This window comes from Panthera tigris, chromosome A2 (genome assembly GCF_018350195.1).
Source record: "Panthera tigris isolate Pti1 chromosome A2, P.tigris_Pti1_mat1.1, whole genome shotgun sequence".
Classification (NCBI taxonomy): domain Eukaryota; kingdom Metazoa; phylum Chordata; class Mammalia; order Carnivora; family Felidae; genus Panthera; species Panthera tigris.
Genome location: NC_056661.1, coordinates 152,836,240 through 152,857,386, shown reverse-complemented (window position 1 = coordinate 152,857,386; position 21,147 = coordinate 152,836,240). Strand labels below are relative to the sequence as shown.

Here is a 21,147-nt window from a genome sequence, read left to right as displayed (position 1 = left end):
CTGTGGCTCGTAGCCCTTCGTTTCTTGTCATCGTTTAAAAATGATGAACATCAGCTATCGCCATCACAACACAATGCAGTTGTGGAAATCTGGAAGCTCTGCTCTTCATTCAGAAGTGATGTTCTGCCGAGGCCACTTAAGCATAGATTTCTCATTCTACGCCCGATTCTCAATTCATGATGAGATTGATAAACGATCAGTAATAATTAGACACTAGTGGAATGAATCCCAATAGAATCAGTATAAATGAGCCTAAAGAATCCGTAGTAATAAATGTCACATGGGTGCTCATTGTTAAAGTGACTCATTGAAATAACTGCTTCCCATTCGTTGTCGAATCTGCATAGTGTATTCAGTTAGAGCACAGAGATCTTTAGCGGTAGAGGAGAGTAAAAACAGAGCTGTCAAAACTGATTCACCTTTTCCAAACCGGTCAGAGGCAAATCCAAAGAGGTAGGTAAGTTAGCCCTGGACTGTGTCGACCTATTTGCTCATCAGGCAGAGGGACTTGTCAACTCTGAAAACAAAGGATGAGACCCATGAACCGTTCATAGAGATCTTATCCCACACTCCTTGGTAGATATCAAGGCTCTGACGTGCGGGACCCTCAGCCTCTGGCGGAAAGGTTCCCTCCCTAGGGGGTTTCCCTAGGAAATTCTCCCAGGTCTTCCAGACTAAGCTGTCCGCTGCTATAAGACCTTTGCCAGCAACTCATTCTTCTTCGGTAATAAGAAGCCCACTGATCCGCCAAGTGGCCCGTTGTGTGTTTAGATTCTGACTCACGCTGAGGTGAAGCTGCTCCACAATTTAAATTGAAAAGTGAGAATTTAAGTACATCCAATTTGAATTTTGTTCCAGTTTGGCTGAAATTACTGGTGTGCGTGTGTTTGCTTGTTTTCTAAACTACCCAGAACCTGAGGAGGATCTGGTCAGCAGAAATTGGCCATGTCTGGGTCTACATAGAAGGTACACTTACTAAAGAGATTGATTTCCTCTCCGAATTAGGAGTAAACCAAATCCTATTTTCAATGCCTTCAATAATGCATTTTTGTGGGGCCCTCACAATGGATCCCTTCGTGCCACTTTCCCTGGTGGATTTCAGAGCAAGTTGGAAGTGGAGGGATGCCCAGGGTCGTGCTAATATCAGGCCACTGTCCAGGTGATGAATGGACAGTGGAGCCGGGACCAGAGCGAACACCAGCCCCCGAGACACATTTGGAAGCCAGGCTCTGTTCTTCGTGTGGGGTTCATCAGCCACGGACTGTGCACCTGCGGCAGGACACGTCTGCGTCTGGCGAGGTGACCCGATGAGCCGCTGTGTGTGTGCGTCAGTTATGCACAGCTGACGGTGGCGGAAGCTGAGAGTGAAGGACAGGGCAGCACAAGTCCCTGCGTCCCCTCAGGAACCGGGAGCACTTTGTGATGGTGTGTGCGTGGTATGGGAAGGGGGGTTCCTTTAGTAACATCTTAATACACAGCAGACCATGCACACAGGCAGTCGTTTCCATCATCCGCTCCCTCCCCCCGACCACAGAAAACAGCTTCAAGTCATGTCTTTTTTTTTTTTAAATAATCCTTATTTTTGAGAGAGAGAGAGAGAGAGAGACACACGGAGTGTGACAGGGGAGGGGCAAGGAGAGAGGGAGACGCAGAATCTGAAGCAGGCTCCAGGCTCCCAGCCGTCAGCACAGAGCCCGACGCAGGGCTCAAACGAACTCATGAACTGTGAGATCATGACCTGAGCCGAGGTTGGACGCCCAACCGACTGAGCCACCCAGGTGCCCCTTCCTTATCTGCCTTTCTAAGGCAGCGCTCCCTCCTCATTCCACAACCTCAGGGACTTTTTCCTGGTTCCCCACTTTCTAGGTTTTGCGCCAGGTCTCGGTGCCCTCCCCCCTCCCCACTAATCCCATTTGCTTTGTTGTCTCTCAGGTATAGAATTCAGTGACATTAAGTACACTCACAATGTGTGCAACCGTCAGCACCATTTCCAGAATTTTGTCATCACCCCAAACAGAAACTCTGTACCCATTAAGTAAGAACTCCCCATTCCTCCCTTCCCTAATCCCTGGTAACCTTGAATCTACTTTCTCTATGAATTTGGTTATTCCAAGTACCTTATGTAAGTGGAGTCATACAATATTTGTCCTTTTGTATCTGGCTTCTTTCACTTAGCATGTTTCCAAGGGTCATCTATATCGTAGCATGCGTTGGGACTCTGTTGGTCTTTATGGCTAATATTCCACGGTGTGGATGTACCAAATTTTGCTCATGCATTCATCCGTTAATGGACACCCAGGCTATTTCCACCTTTTGGCTGTTGTGTATAAGGCTACTGTGAACACTGGCAAATGAATTTCTGTTCGAGTCCCGGCTTTCGGTTCCTTTGCGTATATAGCCAGCAGTGGAATTGCTGGGTCCTGTGGTAGTTCTGCGTTTAGCTTTGTGAGGAGCAAGCATATGGATTTTTTGCATTTCAACTGTTATAAGTGGGAAGTGTCGGTCTTTATTAATTAAAATGTATCTCATCAAAGTTAACGTGAAGAGCCGCAAATATATGCAGTCAATTCATTCCTTGCCTTCTTTTGAGTTCTTAACAATTACCGTCTGTACGACTCATTTGACAGTTCATCACAGAAGGCTTTGTGACATCCATTATTCTCTTTAACCGATTATTTTAAAGCTTTTACTGTTTAACTTGTCATGTTTTTACACAGTCCCCCACTGAAATTGTAATCACCTCCAGGGCAGAGGCACGTGTTATATTTCTTTGTACAGGAATTCCCCATGGCACCTACCCCAGATCTCCAAGATCTCTGAGTAATGAGTTTTTAATTTCTCTCATATCAATCTTCTGGTTTATTCACAGACTAGAAACTTCTCCGTTGAGTCCATACTTTGATAGAAATCACTTTGCCTAGATCTGTTCTTGCAAACCTGCTTTCACATGTTCAATGAGCCAGCACAACAATAACGATCCTGATGGCTAACCTCTGCTTACTGTGTGTCGTAAGCCATTCACAGCACATCCTGTGGGTTTTCTCATTTCTCAACATAAGCCTGTATGCGTAAGTGCTGCCGTTATCCACATTTGACTGATGATGAGACAGTCACTCAGAGGCTGAGCAGCTAGCTGCCCACAGCCACACGCCCGGCACACGCCGAAGGTAGGCCCCTGGCCGCAGGGCCCGTGTTCTTACCCACAGACACTGGTAGGAAGGGACATTTCTACCCTGAAGCAAGAAGGACACAACGTGCAGCCACTAGAAGAATTATTCAGCCCGGATGTCAGTAGCGTCAGGCCTTGGGGCACAGGGGCTCAGACCTTCCGTGGGCTCACCTCTCAGCCCTCCAGCCTTTTGTAGGCCACCTACTGCGTGTCCTTCCACTTAGCTTCCTTCTGCCCGGCTGCCCGGGGTGCTTGAGCTCGTCCACTTCTCTGCTGCCCTTAGGGTGGCAGAGATCTATCTTGGAAAGAGTCTGGCCCGTGACTGACCGTGTGACCTTGGGCGAGACACCTCAGGGGGTTGTGGTTCCATTAGGCACTCCATAAATAGCAGCTTCTTCTCTTAGCAAATCAGCTGGAAACTGACCGTCTTACTTGGGGTGATCGATATTTCTTAAAAATAGATGATCAGTATATAAAAATAGATGGAATCCATTTTTACAACCTTCACAATAAGCAACAAATTCCACATCCATCATCCCACCAGCCCATCCTGGAGGCAGACGGAATTGGTTCCCCTAGTAGCCGCGCATGCATAAATATCTCAGGAGAGAAGATGTGTGCTGGCCAAGAGCCCTCCAAGGCTGGTTCCTCCCTGTCAGCAAAGAATGAAGTTTCAGATACAGGAGAGTCCAGGCAACTCTTTTGTAGGCATCATCCCCACGGGAGCCCTTCTGACCTCACTAGGCACAGTGTCGTCCCCTCCCTCGTCCTGGGCCCTGGCGGGAGGGAAGCTACAGGAGGGCCAGGCCTCCCCTGAGAAGGGGACTCTCAGATGTCCTGGTGGCCTTTGCCACAGAGTCATCCCACGTAATACCGCACAGCAAAGAGGTGGCTGAGAGTGTCACGGCCAGCTCCCGACTTCTGTCTCTCGGCATGTCAGAACTGCGTTGTGTGGTCAACCTCCTCAGACCCTCCCTCTTTATCCACCCCTCTGTCTGCATCCTGCTCCCTCTTGAACACCTTGCTCCCTGCCTCCGTTTGCGGGGTGTCCCAGGCCCCGAGCCTAAGCTGATGGTGCTCCGCGCCCAGCGATGTCCTCCCAAACCAGGGCCTCGGGGTGCCAGGGTCTTGCTGGGCTCTCTCTACTTGCTGAGATGTCCCCTTCTGGTGGCTCGGGGTGCTTCCACACAGCTCTGGGCTACAGGCGCCTCCCCTGTAGTTCTGCTTAGCTCTGCTGTGGGAAGGGCGTTGGGGGGAAGCCCAGGCCCACCTGGAAGCTTCTCTCCAGATTCCAGAAGTGCCTGTGGGCCCAGCTCCAGCCCCTTTCTCATGTCTTCACATGTCCGCTTGCTGCCGGTTGGACAGGTGACACTTGGGTGCCCACCCTCCCCGTTCCTACCCCCTCTCCTGCCCCGCTCCCCAGCCCTGTCCCGGAGCACAGAGAGGGGCTTGTCCCACAGGCCAGTTCTGGAACGCCGGCTGGTGTCTCACTTCACAGCTTTCTGGTGGTTCTGATTTCTCCCTTTCCATTTTCAGCACTGTCTCCAAGCAGAGAAAAAACGTCATCAGTTGCGTCACGGTCCACGACTCTCCCTACTCCGACTCCTCCAGCAACACCAGCCCCTACTCCGTGCAGCACCGCACTGGGCACCACGCCAACACCTTTGACACCAAGGGGAGCCTGGAGAATCACTGCACTGGGAACCCCCGGACTATCATCGTGCCACCCCTAAAAACCCAGGCCAGCGAAGTGTTGGTGGAATGTGATAGCCTGGGGCCAGGTAACTTGGGGCCAGGGCAGGCCGGGAACCTCTCTCTGCACACTGCTTTGCCCGTTTTCCTGCTATTGGCAATTGTGTGAGGCTGATAAGCACCGGGTTGTGGTCGATCCTCCCCCCGAGGGTCTCGCTCAGGCAGCCAGGGTAGGATTCTGCTCACCATCACTTTGCATAAGCAGCGTTTTCAGTTTTCGGTTCTATAATTAATACCTTGCCACCTTTACAGTGGCTCTCCCTTTGACTAGGCTGATAAGGACGAAACAAACGCCACCCGGTTCCTTATCCACGGGTCGGCGATGACCCGTTTTAGGGAGTTCCTGACTGACTTTTAGCAGGAAGAAGCCCTAGTGGTAGAGCAGCTTCCTGGGTGGAAAGAACTTTCTCTGAGTCTTGGCAGGTGAGGATGACGGAGGTTCGGCTCCGCATCGCCTCGGGGCTCACTGTTGGGAGGAGAGGTCGTGGCGGGTGTGTTTGTTTGCTCTCACAGTGGCTTGAGAAAAAGGAGTCCTTCCATCCCCTGGAGGCTCGCCCTGACAAGTGCACTCTAGAATAAAGACCGAGAACGTAACCTTCCAAGTAAACTTAGTGGCTCTGCCCACGTTTGGTGGCATCTCTTCAGTGACTCCCTTGTTCACACTCACCAGTGGCAGAATTCGGGCAACAAACCAAAAGCCATCCGCTTCCCCGCCACAGACCGTCACCAGCCCATCCAAGGCAGCACCTTCACGAAAGCACTGTTTAGAAGGGAAGAGGAACAAACTGCCAAAAAAAAGACCTTGCTTAGATTCAGGGAGCTATTGGAGCCCCTGGCTGGCCCGGTCAGTTAAGTGTCCAACTTTGGCTCGGGTCGCTGTCTTGTGGTTTGTGAGTTTGAGCCTCTGTCTCCCTCTCTCTGCCCCTCCTCCCCCCACTCGTTTTCTTGTTCTCTCTCTCTCTCTCTCTCTCTCTCTCACACACACACACACACACACACACACACACACAAAATAGACATTTTCTTTAAAAAAAAAAAAAAAAAGATTCAGGGAGCTATTCACCAGGAAGGACACCCATCTGTGTCACCTGCTGCAGGAGACCTTGGAACCTTCTTGGGGCGGTCGCCACGTGTGAGGCCCACTAGTCATGGGCCACTCTGGTTCTGCCCCTGAGAGGGAAGAGCAGAATTGAGGATGGGGTCCTTAGGAACTTTCCCAGCCCAGCACCATAGGCCGGCCCACATAGTGTGGGACACAGGGTATCTCTCTTCCAGAACCCTCTTTCTCTCCCAGGCAAGGGTTTTACTGGTAACCTTGGCAGAAAGCAACACTCTCTAGGACCAAAGGAACCCGTGAGACAGACAAAGTGGTTTGCCCAGGAGAGAGGACTCCTCAGAGCAGCGGCCCTCATACTGTGCTGCTCATATAATCCTTCAATGTTTAAAACGATATCCATCGCATGTTTTTAAGTTCACATCCTGGCAAAGATATCACTTCTGTCACGTTGTGTATGTCGCGTCATTACTGAAGTACTTTAAATGTTTGTTAAGACCTTGGAGCTGCACAGTCAACTCCCCCGGTCCCGGCACCCCGCCTTACCCCCTAGTGAGCAACTACTCCTCCTCGGCCAGGCAGCCAAAGCCGCTCTCCCCTCTGTGACACCTTCCCCGTGACCACCGCCTCACTTCCGAATTTTATTTCGTGAATGGATGGATAGGGTGGGGAGTTTACAAAAGCGTCTGCAGCCTGAATAAGGTAAGGCTGGACAGCCTTCCGTGTTTCTTACTGCACAAGGCTTGGCTTTGATATCAGGGGACTATCTGCCCCTCAGGAGCTGGTCAGGCTTTGCATGCCTGGAGGCAACACACCATATTAACTTTCCAGAAGGAATAGGAGACTGTGGATGTGAGAGAGAAGGTGGGAAAGGAAAACCAGTAGATGTTAGTGCTGGTAAATCAGTTCAGGAAAAGATACATTTGCAAATTGGGAATCTGGAAATTGACCCCTTAAGTCTTTATCGCCATGGACCCTCAAGCCCTCAGGTAGCCCTACGCACACGGGCTTAAGACTGCAGCTTTTGAGAGGCCACCTGGCTGGCTCAGTCAGTAGAGCATGCGACTCTGGATCTCAGGGTTGGGAGTTCAAGCCCCATGTTGGGATTACTTAAAAAAAAACAAAATCTGAAAAACAAAACAAAAAAAGATGCAGCCTGTGGTGCACACGGTTTAGTGGGAAGGGCTTTCCTGCTTAATTAGCGGGTCTCAAGACTATGTTGTTGAAACCCTCAAGGAAGCCTGGCCCTTTTATCGAACAGGAAGAGGAGATAGTCCTTCCTCATCTGCAATCCAAAAAACTCTGAACACCAAATTTTAACTTTATAGCAAACTCATTGGTGGTGAAACCTGGCCTGAGTCAACGAGGGGCCGTGCACAGTCTCTTTGTCGTGGTCATTTGTGCCCCGTAGTGAAATATCCCTGTGTTTTGGAGAGAGAATCTTCATGTCTTTGATTACAAAGTGGTGCCCAAGGCTCTGCTGGGGGTAACCTAATACGTTGAACCTTTCTAAAACCTAAACTTCTGCATTTCAAAAATGAATGTGTGGTCCCAGGGATTTCAAATCAGGGATTGAGACCTGCAACCATGAGACAGTGATTTTTGTTACTCTGTTATGTCGGGAATACCCCTGCTCTGAGACACCCCAGGGGGACTCTGTCACAGTAATGATCCCTTTAAAAGATGGATGACGGCTCAAAACGGATCTTCTTGAGGTCATCTACGAATTCATTTGTTTTTAAAGGTGGCTGGTGCTAAATGTTTCTTGGCCTTTTAAAACTAGATGAAGGATGCATGAGAGAGCGGCCAGATTTCCGCAGGTTGGAAATCTTCCAGCGTGGGGGCACCTGGGTGGCTCAGTCGGTTAAGCGTCTAACTTCAGCTCAGGTCATGATCTCGCAGTTCGTGAGTTCAAGCCCTGCATCAGGCCCTCTGCTGGCAGTGCTGAGCCTGTTTCAAATCCTCTGTGCCCCCTCTCTCTCTGCCCCTCCCCTACCCTCACGCGTGCACGTGCGCGAACACACATACACTCTCTCTCTCTCAAAAATAAACATAAGGAAAGAAAGAAAGATGTTTAAAAAAAAAAGAAAGAAACCGTCCAGCTTGGAGCTTTGTCAGGCTTTGATGCTGGTGCCATTCTATGGGAGGTGACAAAATTTTGAGGAGAGTTACTGAAACTTTAAGACCACCTGGTCCAACCCTTGGTGGAGACGAGTGAAGAGGCTGAGGGCCAGCTTTGCCAGTATAACAGCAGTTGTGTGTCTTGAGAAACCACCAAGGCAAGAGAGGACAGCTCTGTGGAGCCGCATTTCACGCCTTTCAGGTTACATTAACCGGTTGCATCCTCGGCCCATCGCGCTCTGTGCCTGCGTGCGGCGGGGCGGCTCAGAGGTCTTACCCCACTGTCTTTCCACAAGGACTGCGTGCTGTCTGAACGGCTGAGACTCTCTGAGGGATATTTCCAACCAAGAAAAAAAAAAAAAAAAAAGGTTGGAACGGGGGAGGTCATTCCCCGCGGTAAGACTACTGGTTCTAAAGCAACCAGTGCTGCCGTCTCCGGGGAACCCCATGGTCTAACTTTCCACTGTGAAGAGAGATTTATTTTCCCCTGTGGGGACATGCTGCAGAGTCTTTCTAGTGACAGGTAAGAGGCAGGAAGGAACTTCATTCCGATGCCTGCTTGTCCCCAGCCTGTGGTGTTGAGAAACACCCAGGCTCAGAAAAATCCAAACAGCAGCCTTCTTCAGCTTCCTGGTGCCCAGGTGACCCACAGAGGCCGAGGTGTGAACAGGTTGTAGCCAGCCAGGTGTTCCCTGGGCTCAAGTCACAACAAATGCTGTGCAGACCGCAGTCCGTTTTCTCACAGAACTTACCCCTCCTGTGGTTCTGAGCTCAGGAAGGAGCCCTGGGGATTTCTCACATAACCTTCCCAGATCTCTTGGGTTAGTTAAGGCTCCTTTGGAAGGCAGCTGAGTGAACTCTACACTTATGCCGTCAGACCCATAATGTATTGGAAGGAATTAAGAGAGCTGAGGGAAAGTTCAACAACTACATCCCAGGCTGGGCAGGAGCCAGAACTCCTAAGACCTGGGCTGTTGGAGGCCCAACGCCTGCTTTCTGGAGCACTGCCTCACCCTGACCCGGTGACTCCCAGGCTTCCAGCTTCCCATTTCCAGGAGACAGGATTTGGTTGTCCCGGCTTGGAGGAGACGCCTGTTCCTTGAGCATCAGCTTTAGCCAGGAGACAAGGCTCAATAAGAAAGATATTAACAATAGCTAATGCATTTAAGAGCTTAACACATGACAGACACTAAGTGTTCTATGTACATTAACTCATATGAACCTCATGACCACCCTATAGAGTTACCATTATTCTCCCAGTTTTCCAGATACGAAAATGGAAGCACCGAGAGATTAATTAAGTGGACCAAGGCCATGCGGCTGGACCTCACAGGAGTCTGGCTCCCCATCTTAATGTCTTGGTCCCTCACAAGACCCCACCCCTTATCTGGAGGTCCCCTTCTCTGACCCAGCCCCCCGTTCCCTGTCCCCGCAGTGCTGGTAAGAGGTGCATGCTGGGCTCTGTCACACCATTTCATCTACAACTTCTAACCTCTTCACTGTAGACTCAAGCTACGGATAACTCGAGCTCAGGGTTTTCCTTCAAATATAATCACCACGCAGTGCCCGGAAAGTTGGAACAGGGACAGAGAGACAGCCTCCACCGCTGGGGCCCACACAGCAAGCACAGTTGTGGCCTGCTACTGACCAGCAAGGACTCTGGCCCCACCACAGTAGCACTGCGGCTGAGCAAAGGGGAGAAACCAGGCCCTGCCCATGGCCGACATTTGCGGCTTTCCTTCTCTTACCCTGCAGTGGGTCCCCCAAACCCCTCAACCCCCCAGGTTTTGGAAGGCCTTTGAGAGTCTGAATGGGTTTGGCTTTAGCATAGCTCCGTACACCAGGGCCTGGCTGCCTCCTCTCCTGGGGCGCTTATTACTAATACAGATTCCCAGGCACCTCCCCATGGGGTTCTGATTCAGTGGGTGGGAGGAGAAGACCCACAGGTGCCAATGCACAGATCTGGGGGTCCCTGGTAGGACCCACCACCTCCCTCCCCAGTGAGGCAGCCCTCGCTCTCCGGGGTGGGGGTGGGGGGAGGGCATTCTGCTGCCTGTGGGGCAGGGAGGCTCCTCGTGGACTTCAGCGCGCACCCCCGTCTCCCATCCCCAAGTTGCCGGTGTCCCAAACCTTCACTCTTCGTGTTTCTCTCCTTCAGCGGTTACTCAGTGTTCCCTCTTGCTGGCCCTAGCCATCTCCTCCTTGACTTTGGTTTCACCACCCTGAGATTTGTAATGGAATTGATCCAACCCAGTTACGTCAAGGGCCTGCCTGCTCACTGGCGGATGCTTCATTCATACTTAGCGTCTTCATTCATACCCGCCTAGTTCACACTAGCAACCATGAGTTGTTTTTCCCTCAGGACGTGTGTGGTCCTCTTTCTGAGGCTTGTTTATCCACGCCCTGCTTATCTGTCACTGTGTCTCTGGATCTCAGCAGACAAGCCCCATGGGGCACGAAGAGCTACAGAGACCTCTCCTCCTTTCCTGCGTTACACTCTCCTTGTGCTTTTCCATGTCACCAGATGAGAATCCTAAAGCCCAGCAAGCTGGGATGGGCTCCTAACCCCTGGGGCGAGCCAAAGCCCAGCGGCCCGTCCAGACTCTGGGCAGACTCTTAACTGGATCCAGGGGAGACGAGGCTGACTTTGATGGGCCAGTCTTGGGAACCCATTCCTTCCCGGAAGACCACCGTTGTTTCCTGGAGGGGCGGGGTCTTCTGGGCAGCGGAGGACGTGTGATCCCTCTGTGACCTGTCGCTCCTCCTCACACAGTCAACACTGGCCAGCACTCGTCCTACAAGTCCAAGTCCTCCAGCAACGTGACCTCCACCAGCGGTCACTCTTCAGGGAGCTCGTCCGGAGCCATCGCCTACCGGCAACAGCGGCCGGGACCGCATTTCCAGCAGCAGCAGCCTCTCAATCTCAGCCAGGTGAGTGCCTCCTGATCCTGTCCCAGCAGCCAGCACGTCAGTGCCATCCCCTCCGTTCCCCGGCCCGGTAGCAGGTCACCGCTGGGGCCCCTCACCCCGCCCACAGAGCCTCAGCCCCCCCTCGCGGCAGGACGCATCCTGAGGGACCTCTGACTTCTTCCCGCCATGGGTTACCATTGGGGGAGCTGGTATGACTGGGTCACACAGAGCCAGCCCAAAGTAAATGAGTTGTCCGATGTCACAAAGCACTTAGTGACGTAGTGCCAAAGCTTAACAATAGGATGGCCCACGTCTTGCCAGTTCAGCCTAGCGAAGGGTAAGCCACGGTGTCCTGGCCCAGTCAGACCAGGATTCCAGGGAGATAGTCTGACGGAGTCGGGCTTGCTGTTCATTGCAGTGAGGGAGGCCAGACCACACCCAGAAAACCCCAAACCGAGGGCAAGAGAGGATTTGGAGAGGGTGGGTGGCGTTTAGGTGGAATTATACATGAAGCAGGGTCTCCATGGACAGAGCCAGCCTGTGTGCAGAGGGTCTAGGTCAGGTCTGAATTGCAAAGCGGACCCAGGGGCCTGTTTCCTCAGACACCATGGAGGTGCAGTGAAGGGGGAGTTTGTGTTCAGAAACCCCTCATCCGAGGCGGTGCACTTGATAACCTGAGGCTGCGTCCCTGTGTCGTCATGACTCAGGCTCTCTGGAAGAGATTTATACCAACATAACTTCAAACAACAGAGTTTCCAAGAGCCTAGGATTTTAGAGGACAGGATTTCACAGTGAGGGAGGAAGCACTTGTCACTCAGAGGGGCTCCTTTGACACTTCCTGGACCCATGTGCTCTGAGGAGACACAGTCTCCTGTTACCTTTTCAGCTGGCTTGATCTTACGGCCATTCTGGCCCCTTCTCAGTCCAGGCTAACGTGGCAAGGGGGACACCTGCTGTCACTCCAATGGCTCTGGCCTCCTCCCCTCTCCCTCCTCCCTCCTCCTCCTCCGCCCTCCCCTCCTCCCTACCCCCACCTCTCTTTCCTCCCCTTCCTCTCTTACCCCTTCTCACTTCTCTCTCTTTCCCTCCCCCTCCCTCCCTACTCCCCCCCTTCTCCCCTCCTCCCTTTCTCCCCCTTCTCCCTCCCACTTCTTCCTCTTCCTCCCCCCCCCCGCCCACCTCCCCCTCCTTCTCCCACTCCCTCCTCCCCTCCCCACTCACCAACCTCCCCCTCCTCCCCCTCCCTCCCGCACCGTCCTCCCCCTCCTCACTTTACTCTCTTCCCCTCCTCTTCATCCTCCCCCTCCCCTCCTCTTCCTCCCCTTCCTCTCCTCCCACGTGTCTGGCCCCCAATGCAGCCCTCTCCTGGTGCTTCTCCTCCTCCAGGCTCAGCAGCACATCACCGCAGAGCGCGCCGGGAGCCACCGCCGGCAGCAGGCCTACATCACTCCCACGATGGCTCAGGCCCCGTACTCCTTCCCGCACAACAGCCCCAGCCACGGCACTGTGCACCCCCACCTGGCCGCAGCTGCCGCCGCAGCCCACCTCCCCACCCAGCCCCACCTCTACACCTACACGGCGCCCGCGGCCTTGGGCTCCACCGGCACCGTGGCCCATCTGGTGGCCTCCCAAGGCTCAGCACGGCACACCGTGCAGCACACTGCCTACCCGGCCAGCATCGTCCATCAGGTCCCCGTGAGCATGGGCCCCCGGGTCCTGCCCTCGCCCACCATCCACCCGAGTCAGTATCCAGCCCAGTTTGCCCACCAGACCTACATCAGCGCCTCTCCAGCCTCCACCGTCTACACTGGATACCCACTGAGCCCCGCCAAGGTCAACCAGTACCCTTACATATAAACACTGGAAGGGGAGGGGAGGGGAGGGAGGATGGCCAGAGGGGAGGAGGGAGGAGGGGTGAGGTGGGAGCCGGGCTTTTTATACTGAAGATGCGGCACACAAACAATGCAACGGGGCAGGGGGGGCAGGGGGCAGGGACAGACACAGATGAAACTTGAACTAGGAGGTGGGGGGACTTAGAGCAGAGAAGAGAACGTTTTTAAAAAGAAGGGATTGAGGAGGGGGAAATCTATGCTTTTTATTTTAAAAAAGAAAAAGAAAAAAAAGAAAACGTCAGTAACAAAAAACACAGCTCACGAACCCATTCTGCACCAAACTGGAAAGGAGAAGAAGAGAGCGACGGAAAATTCTGGAAATGGGGGGCCCCAGTTTTTGAAGAACTTTATCTATGAACTTCTCAAAGATTATTTTCATATGGCGGCAAGTGACATTTAAGAATTTGCTGTCAGGGACACCTGATGTGGAAATCCAATAGATTTTTAATTATGGAACATAAGAATTAGGGATTTTTCCAGAACTCTAAAGGGTCAGCAGCCCTCTAGAAGGTCAGGCCATGGCCTGAGGAGGCTGATATCTGGGGGTTGGTGTGGGGTTGGCAAAAGCCCAGTTCTGGCTCGTTTGTCAGGACTGGAGTGGGGGGTGGCCAGGGCTGACGGAAGACCCCTTAGCAGAGGGCGCATTTTCTCTTCCCGAGCACTCTGGATAAATCCCTAAGCAATGTTACTCCTCCGGTGTCATTAATAATGTGTGTTGCAAACTTTAGGGGTTTTTTTTCTTTCCTGAAGATTTATTTTCTCTTTGAATCAATCCCTAGTCACGTAGCATAGGGCTAGTGGTCGTCGCCGACACCCTAGTAGAATGTAGCAGTCTACACCCGTTTTCTACTTTGTGTTCAACTCCGATGATACCAATAGACTATTACTCAATGTAATTGCACAAAAAAAAAAAAAAAAAAGTGGTATAACATAGGCATGTAACCAGTGTGGTGGTCCAGGTGTGTGAGCACGAACGAGTGTGTGTGGGTGTGAGCGTGGATGCCACCCTCCCTGTGTGTCCCTCGGCGCCGCCATCACGGCTCTCGCATCCTTGATTTTACACCGTTCCCTCCTAGTGCCTTACCGACCGACAGACGCGGTGTGAGGGTTGATTTCCATGGTACTCCAAGAAGCTGACTGAGGCGAGTCACATCACCTCAGCTCTTCTCTTGTGCTGTTGTAGATTTTACTCTGGTCTTTCCTTGTTTTGTTTTGTTTTGTTTTGAGTTTTAACTTTATTTTAATACCTGTTGTCTTTTTTGAGCTGTTTGCCAACAGAGGGGCATCAGGGAGCTGGCAGGAGCGGGGGGCACCCGTGGATCTTGAGAGAGACGTGGGAGATGGATGGCGGGTGGACAAATTTGACTTTTATCTTGGAGACAAAGAACAAGAGAGACTCCCCACCCTGCACCTTCTCCCCACTCTGCCTTCAGTCCACCAGTGGGGCTGGCTCTAGTACTGTGGGAGCAGAGGTCCCAGCTGTGTTTGTGGAAATGTTGGCCTTGCCTGGCGGCTACCTCCTTCCTAATATGAAAGGGACAGAGGAGAGGAGGCCTGGTACCCAGCACCAGGCTCTCAGGCCCACCCCACGTTCATGCACGGCCCTGCCCCTCTCTCTGGTTCCACCAGCTGTGTTTTGCTCTCACGATTCTGCCAGATCCCTCCCTCTGTAGACAACCATCAACCTTTGTTTGCTGCTGAATCTTTCCTCACATTACCAGGCCTACCCAAGACTCGACTTTGGCTTTGGTTTTTAGAGGGGTCTGGTGGGCAGAAGGTCGGAGGGACATTTAGGAGGGTCACGAGGGGGTCTTACACTGCACTTTGGAACACTCCCACGGGCACTTAAGTTTCCAAAGAAATTTGCCCTTTGCCCTCTTTGCACCTTTGATACATTCTGGAAGTTTTCTCAGGCTTTGAACACTGCAGGGGGTGGGGGTGGGGGGGAGTAGGGAGAGCTCCATTCATAGCAAATTGTTCTTGGATACGTGAATGTTGGGAGACGCTGTCTGGTCACAGATGGGGCTCGGAAGGGTGGTCCTAATTGTCTGATTCTCGATGCTGAATCCTAACCGATCCCAAAGCCAAGTTTCCAAGGTGCAAAGAGATGGCTCCTGGTTTTGTCAGTTCATCCTCACGCTCCCCGCCCCCCTCCACAGTCTCCCTTAACCATCTACTGTGAACAGTGGTTTTATAGTGCTCTCCAGCCTGATTCAGTCATGAAGCCAAGCCACTACCTTAGCTGTTAGCTGTGAAATGTAAAATAACTCTGGAAACTCCCCCTCCCCAACCATAAATTCTGCTCATCTAACAAAGAAATAGGTCCCCGAACTGGAACCCACTTAGTCCAGGCCTTAGGCTGGAAGGAAGGACCCCACGGCCCACTGGAGGCACGCAGGCAGCTCCCATGTCCCCGGCAGGCAAGCCCAGGACAAGACCCTCTCCTTGTGGAACCACCAACCGATCGGCCGATCGATACTCTTTACCCAGAAGTGAGGAAGTGCTCTCTGTCAGAGACCACAGGGAAAATGGCCAGTCCGGAGAGAGTGGGGGAAATGGGAGCCAGGGCCACGCCGGCCTGGAAAGTCCGCCTGTTCCTGACGTGCAGCAGAGCCCCAGAACATTTCCTCATGACCAGGGACAGAAGTCTTGGCTGCAGATGAGACTCTCTTTGCCTTGCTGGGTCACATCCTGATCCCCTTGCACAGTCGACTTCCAGCCCTTCCTAGATCTGATCTCTTAGGGGCAAAGACAACATAGCCTTCCATTTAAAGAAGCTCGTTTCGTCTACTTACGTTGGAAGTCTCTTACTCTTTCACCTGATATTTTCTTTCTTTTCTTCCAGATCAGGAATGAAAGTTCCATGCTGCTCATAAAGATAATATTATTGTACTAATTATTTTGGTTATTACCATTGTAATTATTATCGTTTTCATCATGTTGATATTTTAGCTGGGGTTTTAAATGCACATTTATTCCCAGTATCTTTGTGTTTTCTCTTTAATATTTAAACTTATTTTATTATATCTGTGAGTCTCTGAGTAGGCAGGAAGGACATATGGATGTCCAGTTTTGTTAGACAAAAAACAAAAAAAACAAAAAAAAACAAAAATAAAAAGGAAAGACACAGGAATTAGGAAAACTGTTTTTGTCATCTCTAGTTCACAAAGAGCCGTCAAGAAAGATCGACCACAGAACAAAAGTTTGAAGAAGAATCAAGGCCTTGTCTCTGTGCAGGCCAGATGGGACTCTCGACAACATGGTCACCGTCTAGATTCTCAGTGGCCTGGGAAGAGTTCTGAGGTGACATCTCCTGGGCCGGACTCTTAGCTGTGGTTTTTTCCCCACGTCCTCTGTGCTCTCCTGTGCTTCTGGAATCTGCTGACTGCATTCTTGGCCTGCCTCGCATCTGATGCTTACCTGTCATGCAAAAGAAAGCCCCTCTGCCTAGAGCTGACCAGATGTCCTTCCCTTTCCCCTCAGCGCACCAGGAGTGTGGCCTGTCTCCTTCAGTGCAGAGACGGTTGTCCCCTCCCAGAAGCCACTGAGTGGAATGAGCTGACATAAGGGTGCTAGGCAGGTGGCACCTTCCCCTGGGAAGTTTCAGCCTCACTTCCCTGCCTTCCGCTCACTCACCACACTGCCCACTTCTCCCGTCTCCCCCCCTCCCTCCCCCAAGTACCTCTTCTCAGCACGCAATTCTAGGGACAGAACTAGGAGCCAAAAAAAAAGGTAGAGGGATGGTCAGAGGCCAGAGGAGCGCTGGCGACGGCAAGCAGCCCCTCAACATTGTGGGCGCAGCTCCACCTGAAAGCATTGGCCAGCGGAGGGGCACAGTGGGGCCTCACGGCCATCCCCTCAGTGCGCTCTGCCCTGTGCGTGATGGGCTTTCTTTGATCGGCTCGAGGTGCCCACAGACTGCCCACCAAACCCAGAAACTATAGACTTGGGGTTGAAATGCCGGTTTTGCGGAAGATTATGACGAAGGGCGCTGCGGGGCGGTACCCAGCCCTGCAGGCGCTCGGCAAACACGAGCGCGTACTCCCCTCGTCCCACCCCCCCCTCCTCCTCTAGTCCCAAGCACAGAGCTGTGGGACCAGAAGACCCCAGTGGGAGAGGCCCCACTCCTTGTGCGCTCCTTAGCACTTGCCCGGACCTCCTGGCCCGTCCTTCGGCTCTGAGTCACCCTGGCCAGTCGGGTGACTGAAAGCCTGCCCGTCCCTGGGACCAAGCTCCCAAGTAAAGGGATGCCAACCTCAGCCTTGTTTCGACCACAAATAACCTAGAGCATCATCTTTTCTTCACTGGCTCAAAATAAAGAAGCCTAGCAAAGACGAAGGGGGAAAAATGCAAAAGGACAGGTCAAGGAGAACCATCTAATTGCAGCCTCGGGAAGGACAGGTGGATAATGCTTCTTGTGCTTAGTGCCTCTTTGATGGCGTTTTGGCTGTTTCCAAGGGAAGGGGTGAGCAGGCAGACGGGTGGGAGAGTCTGAGGCTCGATGCCAATTAATACTGTGAAGCGGTACATGGCGGTTGATGGAATTCAGAGGGAAAGGAAGGGTCGAGGCAAACCCGACGGTTGTCTCCTGGACTGTATCTGCATTCTGGCCTTACTGGCGGCGAGTGGCTTGCAGGCTGGGGGAGCCAGCTGGCCTTGCCTTCTTCACCCTGGAAGGCTCAACCCGCCCAGACACCAGATGGTTGGACGTGAGGAAGGGAAGGTGAGATTAGCACAGCTGCTAACGGGCTGACTTCCCTTGACCAGATCTTTGGAAGGGCAGACACTCATTTGTGAGCAAGCGTGTGGTGGGGGATTTCGGTTGTGTGAGTGCGTGTGAGCGAGTGGAGCAGACTTTCTTGGAAACTGGAGGAAGGAGATGAGGAGGCTTAAGGAGCTACTGCTGATGGGCTGTGGTTGGTGAAACGAGGTGTCCGTGAGCCGGCCCCGGCTTTCACCCCAGGCCCTCTGGTGCCAGGGCCCGGGTGGGGCGTGGGGCCCCTGCCGGCCTGCCCAGCAGCTGCTGGGACAGGGAACAGAAACCAGAAGATCACTAGGCGCCCGCACGTAGCAGAGGGAATTCGACAGGGAGGCGAGGACTCTTTTCCGCAGGCCTGGCCTGCGACTGCACGACGCCGGCGTGAGCCACTTTGCCAGGAAACATTCCAGCCCCGGAAGCACTTTCCGTGCCGTTCTTTCCGACGCGTCTGGCAGGTTTCAGATGGGGAAGCCTCAGAAATTCAGCAGGCCAGAGATGTCCTTACCAAACTGGAAAGGAAGGTGAAATGTTCCCTTTTTTAGCCAAAGAACCCTTCTCAAAGACACCTCCAGACAGGGACAAAATGGCATCCCTCTCTTTCCTTTCCGGGCAATAACGACATCATTAGTGATGCAATGCCATTTGTCTTTCTCTTTCCCGTCTCCTGACTTGTATTCTTTTTTTATTGCGTCCGTTTCAAACCGTATTCATCTTTTAAGAGGAGTGGAGATTAGTAACCCTAAATGCTGCTGCTATTGGCAACCTGGAGGCGCCTCACAAACACGTGGGCTTTACTGATGTCATGTCACCACGGGTACAGACCGGAGCGGACCCTCCACGGGGAAGCTGAGCTGCATCGGGGGTGGGGGGGGGGGGGTGGCGGAGGGGGGTCCCGCGCACGCTGGAGCTGCTCTTGGGGTGTCAGTACTTTTCCACTTGGATGCCTTAGGACTCTCGCTTCTACTCTGCACAGACTAGACTCAGTCGAATCTCAGTTGGGCTACTCGAGAGCTGAAGATGGCGGAAAGACATTTAAACGCAATAGAAACTTCTGAAGGCTTTTGGCACCAATGCTCGCTAGAGTGGCCCAAGCTAGTGGAAGGCCCTCACATCTTTCTCGCGGCTCCCAGAAGTTCCAGAGGGCCAGCTCCCGGCCAGTCGCTCCTTTCGGACTCAGTGAGCAGCACCGAGAAGTGACCCTCCTGCAGAGTGCGCTTCCTCAGAGATCCTCCTACATTCCCCCGGCTCGGCTCCCCGCAAGTCGTTGAGGGCCCCTAATCTAGACCGCAGCGATAGAACATTCTGTTGACTCCCTCCCGTTTGTTAAAACTCGCAGTGTCCCTCAAGGAAGCAACGGCCAGCATTTGCTGAATGCTTTCAGTCCTCCAGGCCCCACGCCAAGCCCTGTACCAGCTCACCTCTTGGAACCCTCGTCGCCACCCCACTCACAGAGGAGGAAGCCGACGCTCTGAGAAAGTGACACGTGTCAAAGAAAGGAAATAGAATGGTGGTCCAAAATCTCCACGTTTCTAGTGAAATTTTTGTTATTCGGGACTTCACTGAGCTACCGTTTCGTTTCGCTTTTTTTCATTAACAGCAATGAGTGGCTTCGTGTTTTCCGAGGAACCGTTTGACGGTACGTCTGTTTACTGTGTGCCAAACACTGCTAAAACTTGCTCACCGGTCATCTCGAGTCATTCAGTCTTACCACAGTGCTCTGAAAGGGGCACCATTAGCCCCTTTACAGATGAGGCACCCGGCTTGGAGAGCTGGCGGCATGCCCGGGGCTACACGGCTAGGGAGGGAGCCGGGCCGGGCCCCCCGGGGTCGGCCCAGGTCCAAAACCGGGCCCGCGGCCGCCAGCCTCCGCCACCTCCGGTGCGTGTGCACAGAGAAAACCTTGAAGGAGCGTCACCCCGCGCCATCCCCAGCAGAAGCTCTGAGTGAAGAGGGAGCCGTGACCTGGATGCAAGCAGAAGGGGCAGAGTGAGTTGGACTTTTAGAGAAAGTCTTAGGGGAGTTTCTTTTGATTCATAGTAGAAGTCATTTTAGATTCCTTTCCAGCGTACCAACTAGCTTTAGTAGTGCTGCTACAACAAACTCTCACGAGTGAAGAAAAAAAGTGTTCTTTTCTTCTTTTAAAAAAAAAATAATAATTTTTTCTTGCTTATAGTTAATTCTAGAAAGGCAATACTAAAGGTATATATTTTTTTTAAAATGCTATTTTTTACTGCACTGATAAATATCATGACAATTCTGGTCTCTATAAATCGATCCACTTGTCAGCTCTGGGTAGAACCAGATGCAGGATTCACACCAAATGTGTAAATACCGTGTGTGGGTCTGGTGTCCAGGAACTTTTTTTCTTTGTGTAAACAACAAAAAAGGGGGGGGGAGGGGAGGAGAAAAACAAGATGACTCTTGGAAAGAGGAACCAAATAAGGGTTTCTTTTGAGATAGCTTTCTCAAGGAAGTGGAAGGAACAGTTGTGTAAACAGAAAAATCAGCCAACTTTTAGGATATAAGGAAGGAGAGTCTCTTGCCGCAGTATGAGATTCACAGTCACACCGAAGCATTTTTAATTTGGTTGAAAGGTGACGAGAATTTAGAAATGCTTTAGGACGAGATTGTTAATTTTTTAGGAACCTGTTATCCTTTGTTATGAAACATCTCCTCAGTTGTTTGGGGTGGGTTTTTTGTTTCTTTTTTATTTAAAAAAAAAACTTCTTTATTGACTGGCTCCAGGCTTGTTTGCCTCGATTCTTAGGTAGTTTACACAAGTTCTAGAACCTTCTAGAACTTTAACTCCATTGGAAGCAAACCCAACTAATCAGCATTTAAGATCCTGGTTGGTTTCAATAGGTATTCTGGAATTCTGACAGAACACCTAAAGATTTTTTTAAAGAAGGTTTTAGATGCATTACCTTACACAAACTGTGACCTAATGGCAATAATTACCTCAACTGTGGGCATTCATCCTGGTTTTAGCCTTTTTTGAAATCATGTAGCCAGCTTGATCTTGGGATTTAAAAGACTATGAACTCTGTGTGGGCTGCAGATAATGATTAATGCACACCCTGGTCATTGTTGCTTAAGTGAATTCTGAAAACAGCTGATCTTTACAACAAAAACTAAACCAAGGAAGAGACTATTCTCTGTGTGTTGTAATGAAATGTGATATTCAAATGCACATGTTGAGTATATATGTTTTTAGCTACTGTAAAATGCTGTTAGCCTTCTAAGATCTCGAGAGAGCCACACTTTAAATGCGTAGACTAAGTAATTGACTGTGGATACTGAATCATATTTCTGGCTACGTTTTATAGCTAAAGTGTTTTATAGTTTACATTTAAACTGGTACTTTTTAAAGAAAATTTCTGTTTATAACTGACATCTTCAAACCCCGGCGACTGCCCCTCCAAGGCAGGTGTTTTCTAACCGTACTCTTATGTAGCCCAACACACACATTTCCCTCCACGTTACTGGTCGT

The 21,147-nt window shown here is 51.6% G+C and overlaps 1 protein-coding gene and 1 long non-coding RNA gene across 11 annotated transcripts in view; one reads left to right on the top strand and one right to left on the bottom strand.

The window, feature by feature from the left end:
- HIPK2 (homeodomain interacting protein kinase 2) overlaps positions 1 to 18,512 on the top strand; it is a 182,656-nt gene extending 164,144 nt beyond the window's left edge. For 5 of the 9 annotated variants that reach the window (XM_042973531.1, XM_042973511.1, XM_042973508.1 and 2 more), the window contains 4 exons: positions 4,706 to 4,950; positions 10,870 to 11,027; positions 12,393 to 12,839; positions 15,744 to 18,512. In XM_042973531.1, coding sequence (XP_042829465.1) covers positions 4,706 to 4,950; positions 10,870 to 11,027; positions 12,393 to 12,839; positions 15,744 to 15,794 — 901 coding nt within the window. In that variant the 3' untranslated portion in view covers positions 15,795 to 18,512. Of the gene's footprint in view, positions 1 to 4,705; positions 4,951 to 10,869; positions 11,028 to 12,392; positions 12,927 to 15,743 lie in introns of those variants that run through there. The other 4 variants (XM_042973527.1, XM_042973535.1, XM_042973518.1 and 1 more) reach the window with 2 other exon arrangements.
- LOC122235084 lies at positions 5,963 to 11,713 on the bottom strand. 2 transcript variants are annotated; one of them, XR_006213205.1, is made up of 3 exons: positions 10,227 to 11,713; positions 9,110 to 9,206; positions 5,963 to 6,091 (listed from the first exon to the last, which is right to left on the bottom strand). It is a non-coding gene; the product is annotated as an uncharacterized LOC122235084 (long non-coding RNA). The 2 variants fall into 2 exon arrangements; XR_006213208.1 differs by lacking the exon at positions 5,963 to 6,091 and adding an exon at positions 7,979 to 8,423.
- Positions 18,513 to 21,147: the final 2,635 nt, after the last annotated feature.